Here is a 13,715-nt window from a genome sequence, read left to right on the forward strand (position 1 = left end):
TGCTCGTGGTTGACGCCCGTGCTTCTGGCCTCAACTTTCTTCCACTGTTCTCCAGGAGCGAATCCCTGGGAGGTAATGCAGAGTTGCAGGTAGGCTCGAATCTGCCTCGTCGCCAATGTTAGATCCGTGTATTTTGATGTTGTGTGTCCTTCAATAACTAGACACGAGACTGCAGGGAACAATCAACAGGTATTTACTGGATGAGGGTTACTCTAAAACTAAACGTACAGATCCCTACTCAGGGTTTATATACAGGTGTGGTCACTGCCGGTACTACAGTATACAGGAGCTGAAAAAGTAGTTCTCCCCTTAAAGGTACATACACTACAAGAAGTACCTATGATTTAAAAATATATATATTTTAGACCCTATAATGGAGCTACTAGCCAATCGCTGGTTTTATTTCCGCCAAGGAAATGTGGGAAAAAAATTGATGAGGCGGTAGTTCGCCCAAATAAGCCCCTTTTAGACTGACCAGCTGCCTTCTCTGAGCCTCACCATACCACTGGCATTAGAAAGAAAAGAAAATGGTATCTGACAGCAGTTCTAGATTTACCGATACTGACGGGACAAATTCACAGAGATTTAGCAACACCACTCCACGCACAGCCTGGATGAGAATCCAGCTCACATCTGTTTGAACATCTGATGAGGTTATTACTCATTTCAAGAACAGTGTATAAGGCTAGAACAAATAGTCAACTGTTGCCAATCTCTAGACTTTGCTAGCTTGATTAATTATGACATTTTGGCCTAGAAATTGGGTATAGCCCTGCTTGAGGCGTTAGAACTGGCGATGCGCTAAGTTTATAGCCAGATGAGAGCTATCCGTGCCTGGGGCGATATTGGGTTGCATCGCCCCCAAAGGGGATTCAGGCGCTAAATCAGCCGTTGCACGGTGCTCTTAAGGCGCAAAAGGTCAGGTGCTACTCAATTTCGACGCGGACGGGCGCAGCGCAGGTGAACTCAATTACAGCAAAGCACGAGACCTGCAGGCGCCAGCCGGCTCTTAAAGGGGTGGGTCAGTCAGACTGAGCTTCAACACCCAACACCCTGTAGGCCTCAGATTCGGCGCTCGCCCTTGTCTGGCGGTACAAAGTTCATCATTATGGAGAAGGTTAGGCAGAGAGCAGAGCGCTTCAGCACTGAGGTTCTGGACCAATTGGTGGCTGCAGTTGAACACCGTCGACAGGTGCTGTACCCGGATAATGGCAAGAGGCCAAATCAGAAGGCTTACCGACGATCTTGGAGGGAGGTTGCTGTGAGGGTCAACTCCAGCAGCATGGCGACCAGGACCCCTGTTCAGTGCAGGAAGAAATTCAACGACCTGACACGGATCGTTAGGGTGAGTGATGGTTTACCAAACTTGTGCTTCCCTCCATCTGCAGCTGACTTCGGGCACCCTGCTGCAATGATGCGCCACTGGCCATCTGTCAGTATGCACCCATGGCCCTTTCTGGGCAGACACATGGACAGATGTCTCAAGGCCTCATGTAAGGGCTCTTGCACAATGGGGGGCATGCGTTGATGTCTCAAGGCCTCATGTAAGGGCTCTTGCACAATGGGGGGCATGTGATGATGTCTCAAGGCCTCATGTAACAGAACCTCCCCTTCTTTCCCCTGCAGTCGAAGATGGCGCAGATTAGAAAAGAACAGCGTCGAACCGGTGGCGGACCTGCACAAGTGGTCACTCTCACGGATCTGGAGGAGAGAGTGCACCAGATACTTGGAGGACGTCTGTCTGGTCCAGTGACCACTGCATCTGCCGACCCCATTACCGACCGCGAGGGTAAGACTCTCACCTTTTCCACCTGTTGCCTTCCACTTGGTCCCCCCGCCAGCATGCATCCTCAGTGTGCAGCCATGTCAGAGCCTTGCCGCAATCTGGCATGCCTTTCAGCAAACCTGTCCTTTTGCTAAAGCCACTCTTCCACCTCCCACTTTCAGATGAAGCAGCACCAACTCGGGCTCAACGCGCTGAAGCTGCCAGTGCCAGTGCCACCAGAGGCGAGGACCAGGAAGAATCCGGACCAGCCGTTGCAGAATCCGGGGAGCTGAGACATCTGCAGACTGGGGATAGTAGTCCCCTGGAGGGGAGGGGGGGTGGCTCTGAGGATGAACCAGTTGCCGGACCAAGCGGCATGGAGCAACACAGGGGGGATAGGCAAGTTCGGCCACCGTCTCCCCGCAGGGCAAGGCAGGTCGTCATGACTGCTGCACAGAGTGCAGATGAGGTCCGGCGCCTGGCAGAGATGAGCAAACAGGCCCGGGTCAGACACACGGAGCTGATGGCTGCAGTGGAGAAGATGCCTGAGTCAATAGATTCATTGGCTAGGAGTATGTTGGACTTCGGGGCAACAATGGAGAGGAATCTGCAGGGCTTTGGCGCAACAATGGAGATGTCTCTCCAGGTGTTTGGGGAAACAATGGACAGGTCTATCCAGGGCTTCGGGGCCACAATGGACAGGACTATCCAGGGCTTCGGCCCAACAATGGAGAGGACTGTCCACGGCTTTGAGTCGGCAATGGAAAGGACTGTTCAGGGCTTCGGACAATCCCTGGAAAGGTCTGTGCAGGGCTTGTCCGAGGCAGTGGAGCGGTCGGCTCCTGCCTTGTCCGAAGCCATGGGAAGAACTGTCCAGGCCTTCTCCGAAGCACTGGCACCTGGCACACAGGTCCTCACTGGTGCCACGCATTCACTTGCTGGGCTCCTCCACAGCCAGATTGACGCAACGCGATGTCTCACTGCAGCCACCCTCTCTGCATCAGATAGGATCACCCCGGGCCCTTCCACTCCCGTACAAGGCTAGGAATCCGTGGAGCCTGCGATTGTGGCGGATGAGCCGAGCCGCTCCCCTCAGATAGCCAGTGTGTCGTCCGACCATGGTGCAGATGTCCTCTCTCGGCAGGAGAACATTGCACATGCCAGCGCTGGGACGACTGCATTGCAGCTGCCACCACCTGCAGGCCACACTGCTCCCAGCCATGCTCAAAGCAAGCATCCCGCGTCCGCATCCTCCAAGCCCAGAGGTCGGCCAGGCCGTACCTCAGGGGCTTCTGCGCTTCCAGACAGTCGGCAAGCGTCCCCCAGCCTTGAGGCCGCCACTGGGGTGCAATTACGTAGGAGCAGCAGGGCGGGAAGGGGCCGGGCGCGAACGAGAAGTCGTTCTCCCTCAAGGGGCCAGTTGTAGAGGGAGGTGCTGAGACGTTTGTTTGTCCAAATTCACGGACACCCTCACCTGCTGTTATAGGTGCAGATTTTTGTTGAGTTTTGCTGCTTTGCCGAACAGGTCACTTTTATTTTGGCAGTGATGGTTTCTGCTCACTTTACGTTGTTTAGCTGTAATGAAAGACTTTTGTGTCAATAAACAGAAGTTTAAATGTTGCTTGGTGCATGTGACTACTTTCAGTGATGCTGGCATGCAGAGGCCCTCAAACATCCAAAGTGCCCATGAGGTAAGACTCTCATCATTCTGCCACAGGGGTGTCGAGACGAGTCCAGAGGAGCCTCTGACGAATGGACCTTCCACTTTCAGCAGCCCTTCCATCTTCCTCCTCCTCCTCCTCCTCCTCCACCTGCTCTTCCTCCTCCTCCTCCTCCTCCTCCGCCTGCTTGTGCAGGGTCCGAGGGAAGGTAATGAATGGACGCGTTCACCTATAAAGGACATCTGTCACTTGCCGGATGCAACAGCGGACTGCAGCCTGAGCGACAGTCGCATTGTCCCCAATGGCTGACTGAAAGGAGCCGTTGGCATAAAAATGGAAGCCTTCAGTCAGTGTAGCCATCACGGACAGAGAGGTTCTGCAGCGTTCACGCGGCTGCAGATCCTGACCAAGCAGGTGGCACAGATCAGTAACAATGTCCCTCCAGATTCGGAGCCTTCGCAAACACTGCTCCTCCGACATGTCAAGGCTTGTCACCTGCTGCCTAAAGACCCTCGCAGCCTCCCGTCGGATTGGCCGACCTCCATTGCCCCTCCTCCTTCTGGACAATCCCGGCCCTCTCTCCCGCTGTCTCTCTGCCCCTTCACAGTGTTGGGCGATGAGGCCGTCGCCCTCCAAACAAGCTCCCATTCGGATGCCAGTTGGTCAAAAGGCTTTTAGGTGTAGTGCTGCAAGTGCTTCGGACAGGGTTGAAGGTCCCAAGTACTGTAAAGCTCAAATCCCAGAACTCCGCTCCACATTAGCTCGCCAACTCTCTCCAGCAGCGATCGCAATGAGCAGGCCAAGTGGCAGAAGATTCTGCACTAGAGCTGTCCCCTTTAAATAGCGCCGCCCTATTCCGAGAAGGGCCTGTTAGCCCTCCTTTGAACTGTCACTAATAGCGCTGGGCGCTAAGGCTCCGGGCGCCACCCAATATGCGCTCAGGCGCTCCTAAAAGGCGTTGCACACTGAAATGACGTCATGAGCCGTTTGCGCTCGCGGGCACGCGCAAACACTTAGCGCAGGCGCTAAATGTATAGTCAATTTCTGAGTCGGCGCCATCCTCATAGCGCTCGCCCCAACATAGGGCTTCACCCCAATTCTAGGTCTCTTTAGGCGCTCAGCGCCGGCGCTACCAACCCAATTTCTAGGCCTTTATGTCTGCTGGCATGAGCCATTACTAATTTAACGGAGAACATAAAGAGATCAGATTAAGATCAGCTTTGTGGTGGTTGATTGGAACAGTGACCTAGCTTCTGTAAATTTGGCCCACAGGGTGTGCCAAGATGCAGGACAGCTGCTCTGGTTTCTTCCATCCTATTTATTCTAGTTTATGAAACATGAAAATTATCAGCTCAGTAAACTAACTTATTAATCCATGTACCTACATAAACACACTCCCTCCCCCACATACCAGTTTATTGCCTTCGCACATTGCTCATTGATTTAGCATATGCTACTTTCTAAGACATATTTAATATTACATAGAATGTACAGCACAGAAACTGTGTTTACGCTCCACACGAGCCCTATCACCATATCATTCATCATCTATCCCTATCACCATATCCTTCTATTCCTTTCTCCCTTATGTGTTAATCTTGATTCTCCTTAAATGCATCTATGCTATTTGCCCCAAACACTCCAGGTTGTAGCGCGTTCCACATTCTAAACACTCTCTAGGTAAAGAAGTTTCTCCTGAATTCCCTATTGGATTTATTAGTGACCATCTTATATTTATGGCCCCCTAGTTTTGGTTTCCCCCATAAGTGGAAACATCTTCTCTACGTCTATCTTATCAAACCCTTTCATAATCTTACAGAACTCTATCAGGCCACTCCTTAGCCTTCTCCTTTCTAGAGAAAAGAACCTCAGCCTGTTCAGTCTTTTCTGATAGGTCTAATCTCTCAGTTCTGGTATCATCCTTGTAAATCTTTTTTGCACCTTCTCCAGTAACTCTATATTCTTTTTATAATATGGAGACCAGAACTGTTCACAGTACTCCAAGTGTGGTCTAACCAAGGTATATGGAGACCAGAACTGTTCACAGTACTGCAAGTGTGGTCTAACCAAGGTATATGGAGACCAGAACTGTGCACAGTACTGCAAGTGTGGTCTAACCAAGGTATATGGAGACCAGAACTGTGCACAGTACTGCAAGTGTGGTCTAACCAAGGTATATGGAGACCAGAACTGTGCACAGTACTCCAAGTGTGTACTTTGTTTTTCTCTTCAGCTGCTTTTTTCTTTATTTTTCCTCGTAGATTAAATCTTGTGACCTTTCATCATTTCCATTCTCTTTTCAACACCAGGGGGGGAAAATTCAGTTGGTAGCGCCACCCGTTAGCGCCTTAAGAGGGCGCTAAGTGGGGCGCAAACCAACTAGCGCCCGGACGCGGTGATATCTGCGCCTCTCGCGAAATTGATCGGACATTTTGCGGCGGCGCTAAACAATACCACCCGATCTCCTGCGCACGCAGATCTTGACGTCATTCAAGAGTGCAACGCCCTTGGGGCGCACTGGACCGGAAATTCAGTGGCGCCCCCCTCCTTTCCGCCTGGCGCTACCAACGACAGGTTGACTGGAATGCTTCCCAGTCGCTGTGGGGCTAGGGGGGCGCTATTTAAAGGGGGCCTTTTCCTGGCTTTTGTGTGGTAGCCATTTTTGCACCACTCGTTCTGAAAGAGAGAGAGAGAGATTTGGAGAGAGACAAAGAGAGAAAGAGAGACTTCTGCATTGAGTCAATGCTGTCTGAGGTAGTTTTGGCTTCTGACCATAACTTTGCAGGTACTTTGCTTTTTGACCTTCATAACTTTGATTGCCCAGATACTATGGGGGCTGCAATGAATGGGAACATCGTCCTTCTCCATCACATTCAGAGGGCACAGAGGCGCAGAGAGAGAGTGGCAATCATGGCCAGACGGAGGAGGGCCAACAGGCCTCGGTACAGGAGACCTTACCCTCCCAGGGTTTATCGCCAACAGTTCTCCTACATTAATATGTCTGAGGAGCAGTGTTTCTGAAGACAGCGATTTAGCAAGGAGGTGGTCACTGAGTTCTGCCACCTGCTTCAGCCAGATCTGCAGCCTCAACTGAAGAGCAGGACATCTCTGTCAGTGGCAGTGAAGATAACAGTGGCTCTCAACTTTTATGCCACTGGCTCATTTCAATCAGCTACTGGGGACATCGCCAATATCTTCCAGTTCACGGTGCATTGCTGCGTCCGTCAGGTAACAAATGCCCTCTTCAAAAGGAGACGAGAGTACATCTCTTTCCCCATGACCCCAGCCAAGCAGCAAGAACGCGCAACGGGCTTTGCGATGATAGCGGGCTTCCCCATGGTGCAGGGCACCATTGACTGCACGCATGTGGCTTTGCGGGCGCCGCAAGAGAACGGCGAGGATTTCCGCAACCGAAAGGGCTTCCATTCCTTAAACGTCCAGTTGGTCTGTGACCACAGACAGCTGATACTCGCTGTCAATGCCCACTTTCCAGGCAGCAGCCACGATTCCTTCATCATGCGCCAGACTTCTGTGGCCGACCTTTTCCAGGCACCGCATCACCCAGGAGGTTGGCTTCTCAGGGATAAGGGATATCCTCTGTGCACCTGGCTGATGACACCACTCCGTTCGCCCAGCACCCCTGCTGAGCTACGATACAACGAGAGCCATCAAGCTACCAGGAACATCGTTAAGCACACAATCGGCGTGCTCAAGCAATGGTTCCGCTGTCTGGACCATTCTGGAGGAGCCCTGCAGTACTCGCCTGAGCGAGTCTCCCACTTCATTGTTGTGTGCTGCATGACCTTGCAATCCCCAGGACCCAGCCAATGCCACCAGACATTGGAGCACCAGCAGAGGAAGAGGAGGAGGAGGCAGAGGAGGAAGATGAGGAGGATGATCATCAGCAGCACCAAGGCGGGAGGGAGGCACAAAGCGGAAGGGTCGTCCATCAAAGGCTCATAGCAAGTCACTTCTAGGCCCCCTCTGAGGGAATGGCTTTTGCCATTCAAACAACCTGAATGAAAGCATCCCGCAACCCCTAAGCTGGTCAAGGCAACAATGAGTGCAAAGACCAAACATGCACATTTTGAATACAGACACTTCTTTATTTCACAAACTGTGTCTCATTTCCGCATGACAAAGTAATAGAAAGAAACACAAAAAAAAGCAGTCATTCACATAACTGGCTCTCACAACCTGGAGACAATGTCCAATGCAGTAACAAAAATTTGACCACAAACCTCGGCCTTCAATAAAACAATGAAAAACATTTTGCCACACCTCCTACTTTTTGCCCTTCGAGGATGATCTGCTTCCATTGCGAAATTCCCCCCTTCCCACTCTGCAGCTCCTCTGTAATGGGACCCCAGTGGCTGGAGCAAGGCTGGGGAAGGCTGCTGAGTGTCAGAAACTGAAACTGCAGATGCCCTTGAGGGACGGCCTGGACCAGCTCTGGGCTAACTGCTCCAACTCTGCATGGGCGGCAGCAGTCTGTCCTACAGGTGGTGGCAACTGCAGTGGAGAAGTGCCAGTGGTGGCAGCAGGAATGCTGTCATCTTGAGAGAGGACAGCAACTGCCTGCTCGACCGGCACACTGGCACTCCCACGGGGCAGCACTTCAGCATCCGGAGCGATCTGATGGAGCACAGATTGCTGGCCTGCTGCGGCGCGGTGAGAGCCCCGGGGAAATCTGCCTGATCCAGCGAGGGTGGCAGCAGCCAGTGCCCGCGTGGCCTCAATCTGCATCTGCATGAGACCAGCCACTGACTGCATTGCAGCACTTAGCATTTGCGTGGCAGCTGCCTGTGGTACAGCGAAGTGCTCCACACTCCTTGCCAGTGATTCAGTGGATTCGGGCATCCTTGCCACTGCAGCCATGAGCTCAGTGTGCCTTTGCTCTGCCTGGGCGCTCATTTCAGCGAGGACCCGCTCCTCGTCTGCATCCAGTGCAGCAGGACTCGAGGCCATACTCTCCCTCCGGGGAGAAGGCCCCCGAGCTTCCCTAACCCCGTCGCATTGCTGCAGCCCGCTGGGTCCTGGAGCTTCACCCTCATCAGACCATTCCCCCCTGCTCCCCTCCAGGGAAAGCGTGTCCCCAGTATGGGCATGGGCTGCCTCGGTAGAGGGTGGTGCTGATGGTCCGGCTTCCTCTTCCTCCTCGCCTTCAGCTTCACTCTCACTGGCAGCTTGAGGGCCCGTCTCCTCACCTGGTGAATCACCATCTGAAAGAAGGGAGGTACAAGAGTGGCTTTAGCGTGAGGACAGGGTGGCAGCAAGGGAGGCATGAGTGCAGGGATTTAGTGATTTGGATTGAAAGTGTCAAAGGCTGCTGTTGTGAGGAACAAGTGGAAAGAGAGAGGACAAAAAGGTGATGACCTTACCATTGCTGTCCAGAACGGGGTCGGCATCTCCAGTGGCAACGGGACCAATCACACGGCTTGCCACAGTCCTGTGGACGCGCTCCTCAAGATCACTGAGGGCTTGAAGGTGAGGCCGCCTTCCACCGGTCCATTGCTGCTGTCTCCTATTATGAGACAGCTTGGCCTGCAAGAAAAAGGACGGCGTCTGAGTAAATATGCAGCCATGATCATACCTGAAATGCCTCCCATGGTTGAATAGCCCTTACAGCATGGTGGCATAGTGGTTAGCACTGTTGCCTCACAGCGCCAGGGACCCGGGTTCGAATCCGGCCTCGGGTGACTGTCTGTGTGGAGTTTGCACATCCTCCCCGTGTTTGCGTGGGTTTTCTCCGGGTGCTCCGGTTTCCTCCCACAGTCCAAAGATGTGCGGGTTAGGTTGATTGGCTATGATAAATTGACCCTTAGTGTTAGGGGGATTAAATACGTGGGGTTACGGGGATAGGGTGGGATATGTGTTGGTGTAGGGGTTACCGGGATCGGGTGGGATATGTGTCGGTGCAGGCTCGATGGGCCGAAATGGCCTCTATCTGCACTGTGGGGTTTCTGTGATTCTGTGATACTGTATGCAAATTGTGGAATGTGCATGTGTGTTTGATGAAGGGGCCATAGGTGTTGGATGAGTGTTGGGCATTGGGGCTTTCAAGACCCTCTGGCCATAAAGTGAGGTTGAGATGGAGGGATGAAGAAGTTTTGAAAAAAAGGCACTCACCCTGACGACCCGAGTGAGGTCGTTGAACTTTTTCCTACATTGCACATGGGTGCTAGGCACCATGCTGCTTGAGGACACTCTCTGAGCCACCTCCCTCCACACTTCTCTGTACTCACGTGGCAAAGGCCTCCTGCCACTCTCTGGGTACAGAATGTATCCTCTGCGCTCCACCCCGCGAACCAGAGCCTCCAAAGCCCGCTCGCAGAAGCGCTGTGCTCGCTCCCAGGCCCTTTCCATAGTGTCTGGCTGCTATATTTAGCCACAGGTCTGCCCAGGCCGAGATTCACGGCTCCACTGAGCAGGGTGTGGCTGCAGAGCAAGATCGACCCTCCCCTTTAAGAACTGACCGGCGCCAGTGTGTCTGTGTTCAATCGCTAACTGACGGCACCTGCACTGCGCCCGCCCTCTGAGGTAGCGCCTCGCTCCTCAGCCTTAGCGCCTTAAGAGAGTTGTGTAGCGCCTGATTTAGCGCTCCAATCACCTCCAGGGGTGATAAAAGCCAAGTTTGCTGTCGGAGGCGATAATTAGCGCCAGGCGCTAATCTTTGCGCCCGACCGATAATTGCGCCCCAAATGGGGCGATACTGAATTTCTTCCCCCCAGCGGTTTACTTTTGAGGTCTCACTGAGTAGGTTTAATAAAAGTCTTGCTCCCTGAAACATTCTGGCCTAGAAATACGGGGGCTTAGGGCGGTCATTAAGAAGAAAAAATGGCGGCTGCGTTGCTTGGGGTGAGTCTGTAACTGTTGTTATGTAGTTAAGCACAGCAGTCATTTGGTGCACAGTAAGGTCCCACAAACTGCAGTGATATGAATAACTAGTTCATCTGTTTTAGTTGTTGTTGGTTGGCAGTGGAATATTGGCCAGGGCAATGAGAGAAACTGGCAGCATTCTCAGTAAAGGGGCGTGTCCATCTCTGTTCACAACAAAATCATACTGAGAAAAACAAAAGAAGAATGAAATTAAAGGTATAAATTAAGAAAAGAAAAATGTCCTGAAATGTAAAATTAAGAAAGCCACAATTGTTAAATCATGTTTTTGTAACACTTTTCACCATAGAAAATATTCATGCCATTTCTGGTCAGGAAAATGTTAATTTAATTTATGGTCCAGTAATGGAAAGGATGAGCTAATTGAAAATTCCAAGATCAGTAATGAAGTGCTTATTTTTAACTTAATGATTCGAGCAAACATGCATAGTGTAATTCATCCATGAATACTTGAAGAAAGGAGAGCACAAGTAGGGAGTGGCCGACTCGGACAGAGATTAATTTTACTGTTCATTAATCACCAGGTGATACCAGAAGACAGAATAGTTAATCTTACTGCAGTCTGTGAAAACAGAAAGTTCAGGAGAATGATCCTGGAAGTTATAAATCTACTCTCACAGCTACAGTGGAGGATGTTTGGGGGGAAACACATTGTAGAGGCAACAAATCCAAGACAACAGGGATTTGTAAAAACCGTGTGTAACTAATATGCTTGATGGTTTTGTGGATGTGACAAAAGTGATTAGTGACAATGTGGTGATTAGTTATATATCTTGACTTTTAGAAAGCGTTTGGATAAGGAATTTTACAGCTGAAGTGAAAGCTCCTATAATCAAAGCGAAAGTTGTAATTTAGGTAATGAATTGGCTGGATAATGGGAAGCAGATGGAACTTATCAATGGTAATAGTGCAGCATGCTGCTCACGATATTTATTAATTTATCTTGAGGACATTGTAGATAGAATGGCAAGAATATTGCACATGTCTTACACCCATTCCCCCTGTACAAGGCAATTAATGGGCCAAGGGCAAAGACTTCTTGTGCAACAGTGTCAAGCTGTATATTGAGAAAGGTACTGGCCTCCACAGGGGTGTACGTGGGTGCCGCTGGTCAAAGTTAAAAAAAAAAATCCCATAATCAGTCCCCTTGAACGGAGCAGTGGCGGGGCGGGGGAGTTGGGGCTGGGCAATCCCTCCTACAGGTGATCTGCAGTCCCAGTTTCTAGGTGCGTGGGCCAGGTAGGTGCCAAAGCTGCCCCCAAGCCACGTCCGCTGACCCTAAATCAATTCACTGCCCTCCAACTGACCCCACAGACTCTGGTGGGGATCCGTGTTGGAGGCCACCAGTGGGCAAAATCGCAGAGCAACTGTCACAATCACAGCCCATGGAACTTTGGGGCCACAGGCTTCATCATTCCCTTTACTTTTTGCTTTTCCTCTTGTGTATTCCCTCCCATTCATAATTCTGTCTGAAAAACAGAATTGCCAGGGGAAATCCTAAGTGTGAAATACTTAATCCTAAATCAGCTGCACACGTGACAGCAACTTGTGCCAAAATGCATGCCTATACTCTACTTAGGTACCACAGTGGGGCAGGATGGAACATGAAAGTGGAGCTGGCAGTGGGGCGTGGCCATTTTTTTTAACAATAGGAGAAAGCCTTTAAAAAAAGACAGCAGTGTAAAAGCATCTGATAATGTAGATGTGTGCTTGCGCCTAACAACATGCCTGTGCCTAACAACATGCCTGTGCGGAATCATCCCTAACTCGCGGTCATTATTCAATTATGATTTGGGTTTCCTTGGCTTTTCTTGGGTCCTTTAAATGCTCACTTTTCTCTCCAGTAAAAATGACACATACAATAATTACTTATGCAGTCTATCAGCCTAAATGCCAAGTTTCCAAGTATTTTGCTGCACTTGCATGGTCCTCACTTCTGATCTCCTATGTACATGGACAAGATGGTGCACAGTTTGGAGCTGCTCTGTGGAATATGGGCATTAATTAAAACAAATATGAGTGCCAATGGCTCTGCCTACTGATGTAATAAAACTCACTATGCACTTGGTTTGAACATAAAGCAAGGCTTTAATCAACTTGTTTCAGAACATGGAGGTCTAGTTGTACTTCACTAGTTCCTTGTCTTACAAAATATCCCTGGAAAGCTGGGGCCAACGCCCATGTATTTATACTCCTTGGACGGTGCCACCAGCTGGCCGTCCAGCGTTATTTCACGAGCAGTTTCTTGATGAATGATGAGATTTATAACATTCTTCCTGCCTAAAAGATTTGGAAGTCCAACGACTTCCTCTTAGCAGATCAGGTGGACCACGAATAGCCGCAGTCTCTTCGATTTTTGTTTATGGCTAGAAGGCACATCTCCCCGGACCGTGTCTTGGTCCCTGGGCCACTTGATCCGTACCGGTGGATCGACAGGGCCCGTGTTGCTCTGATCGACCCCAGGGAGGCTGGGGAGATCGTGACTCTGGGTACGGGTCCCCACAGGCGCAGAACTGGCTTCATCCTGTTGGATAGCCGGGGATTGACCGGTGTCCTGGCCTCGGGTGGCCATCCCACGGGGAGCGCTCGGCTCCCCGAGTGGATCTGGTGGGGCAGCTGGCAGATCTCGCGATGCCCCAGGTAGGGCATCATCTTCGGGGGAGCGCAGAGTGTCGGCATCATCCCCGTGGGTCCCTCTATCGGTTTGATCCGTGGAACCGGCCAGAAAGGGAGCCAGGTCCCGGAGTGAAATGGTGGACACCCGGCCATTCGGGTACCGCACGTGCGCGTACGTGGGGTTGACGTCCGTGAGATCTACCTTGTCGATGAGAGGATCGGTTTTAGATGATCGGACGAATCTTCGGAGCACCACGGGGCCGGGAGCTGCCAACCATGACGGTAGAGACATCCCATGGGTGGAGCGACGCTGGAAGCTGAAGAATCACTCGTGAGGTGTGACATTGGTAGACATAGAAAGGAGAGACCTGATGGAATGCAACACGTCAGGGAGCATAGTTTCCCACTGCTGGTCTGGTAGGTTGCGTGACCTCAGCGCAAGACGAACAGCGTTCCAAATGATAGCGTTGTATCTCGCAACCTGTCCATTACCGATGGGATGGTACGGTGTCGTTTTACTTGTGGCGATTCCCCGTTGGGAGAGAGAACTTTTGAGTTCGCTTGACATGAAGGAGGGACCCCGATCAGAGTGGATGAAATTGGCCGTACCGCAAAGGGAAAAGACTTGATCAAGGCATTTGATCACTGTGGAAGTAAGCATATTGGGACAGGGGAAAGCAAAGGGAAAGCGTGGATATTCGTCCACCATAGTCAGTAAGTAGGTGTTTCGCATTGAGAGGGCAATGGCCCTTTAAAGTCAATGCTGAGTCGCTGCA

At 51.2% G+C, this 13,715-nt stretch overlaps 2 protein-coding genes across 2 annotated transcripts in view; both read left to right on the forward strand.

Annotated features, from left to right (window-relative positions):
* The window catches only part of dpep2 (dipeptidase 2), a 94,264-nt gene that overhangs the window by 19,364 nt on the left and 61,185 nt on the right, over positions 1-13,715 (forward strand). The window lies entirely within an intron of this gene.
* On the forward strand, positions 24-3,551 carry LOC147116448 (uncharacterized). The gene is made up of 2 exons (XM_085991375.1): positions 24-1,789; positions 1,948-3,551. Exons 1-2 carry the CDS (start codon positions 1,633-1,635, stop codon positions 2,808-2,810), a joined length of 1,020 nt encoding a protein of 339 aa, XP_085847501.1. The 5' UTR covers positions 24-1,632; the 3' UTR covers positions 2,811-3,551.

This window comes from Somniosus microcephalus, chromosome 6 (genome assembly GCF_052327205.1).
Source record: "Somniosus microcephalus isolate GS21.2 chromosome 6, FLI_Smic_1.0, whole genome shotgun sequence".
Taxonomy (NCBI): Eukaryota; Metazoa; Chordata; class Chondrichthyes; order Squaliformes; family Somniosidae; genus Somniosus; species Somniosus microcephalus.

Bases quoted from the DNA above. Each gene is read 5' to 3' on its own strand.
- LOC147116448 (XM_085991375.1), top strand. From the start codon at position 1,633: ATGGCGCAGATTAGAAAAGAACAGCGTCGAACCGGTGGCGGACCTGCA. The intron at 1,790-1,947 runs GTAAGACTCTCA...TCCCACTTTCAG, and splicing joins CCCCATTACCGACCGCGAGG to ATGAAGCAGCACCAACTCGG.